This window comes from Lathyrus oleraceus, chromosome 7, assembly GCF_024323335.1.
Source record: "Lathyrus oleraceus cultivar Zhongwan6 chromosome 7, CAAS_Psat_ZW6_1.0, whole genome shotgun sequence".
NCBI classification, from domain to species: domain Eukaryota; kingdom Viridiplantae; phylum Streptophyta; class Magnoliopsida; order Fabales; family Fabaceae; genus Lathyrus; species Lathyrus oleraceus.
In genome coordinates this window covers 492354835-492356660 of record NC_066585.1, presented here as the reverse complement: position 1 = coordinate 492356660, position 1826 = coordinate 492354835, and the positions used below count along the sequence as shown (strand labels likewise).

The 1826-nt window shown below is 34.7% G+C and overlaps 1 protein-coding gene across 1 annotated transcript; it reads right to left on the bottom strand.

Moving 5' to 3' along the window:
- Positions 1-245: 245 nt before the first annotated feature.
- Positions 246-1050, bottom strand: LOC127106472 (NDR1/HIN1-like protein 10). The gene has a single exon (XM_051043760.1). The coding sequence runs from the start codon at positions 936-938 to the stop codon at positions 246-248; it is 693 nt and encodes a 230-aa protein (XP_050899717.1). The 5' UTR covers positions 939-1050.
- Between the last annotated feature and the right edge of the window lie 776 nt (positions 1051-1826).

Below are 1826 nucleotides of genomic sequence, written 5' to 3'. Positions count from 1 at the left end.
TATGAATTTATTAGAGGAGCTAGGCAGCATTGAGGGTGAGGCTGTTACACTCCTAATTGACAACGTTTCCGCGATTAATCTTACTAAGAATCCAATTACACATGAGCACCAATATTGTGGTTCAGAGTTCAAACATTGAGAAAAAAACTCTTAATAAATATTAAAATCATAAAAAACAAAATAAATAAAGTAAATCAAATCAAATCAAATCCAAAAACAATTACAAGAAATTACAAGCTTAGAATCTAGAACTCAACATTGCACTTGGTGGGTATAAGTCGAATAAAGGTAAATCCAGTTCCATTGTTGTTACCAAAAGAAACAGTGAGGTCGCACTTGACCTTAGGTTTGTACTTTCTGGATATGGAGTCTCCAAGTCTGAATCTAATCGTAAAGTAGAGTTTCACTTTGATATTATAAACTCCAACACTCTTGTCTCTGTTGAATTCAGAGACTTGATCATCATGGAGCACCAACAACTGTTGTCCTAAGAAAACACCACTCATAGGGTCACTGCTTTTCTTGTCTTGGCGGAAAGAGTTCATGCGTGTGATCACATCGACGGTTGCAAACCTTGCCCCTTCATAGAACGTTTGAGCCTCAACTTTATCGTAATAGATACCAAGTTTTTTGTTTGGATTGTGGGCCGTAAAATTGAGCACCATATTGTAGTGCAGTGTGCTGTCGGTATAGTCGAATTGCGTTAATTCGGCTTTCGTGACATAAAACTTGAAGGCCTGGGGTTGAACAATGAGATAGAAGATAAGGATTATGAGGCCGAAGAGGACAATAAGTACAACTAGAAGTTTCCATAGAAAACTAAAGAGAGAACAACAACCGCTACTGCTACGGTTGTGGCGGGTGCTGGATCGCCCTCGTGCAGCCGGAATCGCAGGTCCATAGTAAGAATCGTTCAACTGAGGTTGGTTATCGGCCATACTTGCTAATGAGTAAACCGAACACGAGGTATATGTATGTGATGTGAATGTGATGAAGAATTTTTGTTTTGTTTTCAAAGGAGAGGGACAGAGAAATTAAGGAAGAGAAGAGATATTGTTGTGAATTGTGAGATGAAGAAGAAATATATGGTGTGTGCATATATAGAGAGAGACAGAAAGGGAAGACATGAATGTATGCATGCATAAGAACGAGGTAGTTAAGATTTAATAATTGAATAAAAAGCTGTCGGCTAAGGAAAAGATCAATGGCAGATTGACGAGAGTCCTAAAAATATATTAGTTGGTATTGTGGCCTCCTCTTCGTTAATGACTGCTGATATGATGATTATTACAATACTTTGACATTTGATTTTGTCAAAACATGGGTATAGTTTATAAATATGTTTTATGCATAGTTGATAAGAGACGGAATAAGTGTTTTTTTTAATGATATCATGATTTTAATACATACAACATTGTAACTGTTAACCTAATGCCTGCTCCATCGGTAAACAACCTATGGAAATTCTTGAATCTAGTAAGAATAGTAAGAAAGGTGAGGCAACCAAAGACAAACCTGAGGGAACTTGGGTTACACTCTTTGGACATTCAACATTCACCTATTGAGATTATATGAAGCCACACACTTGACTTTTTTTATTTTATTTTAGTGAAATCACTTTAATTAGCCAATAAAATATCAGCTGATGCCATCGGAGTTATACTTCAGAAAATTTATAACGAGTCCTTTTTTATATGAAACTTTTAGTTATTGTATATCAGTCATTTATTAAGTTAATAATAATTTACAAATTAAAAATAATTTTTATTTAAATTTAAATGAGATGATAATTTATAATGATTTTTATTTGCAAAATTAATTGCAAT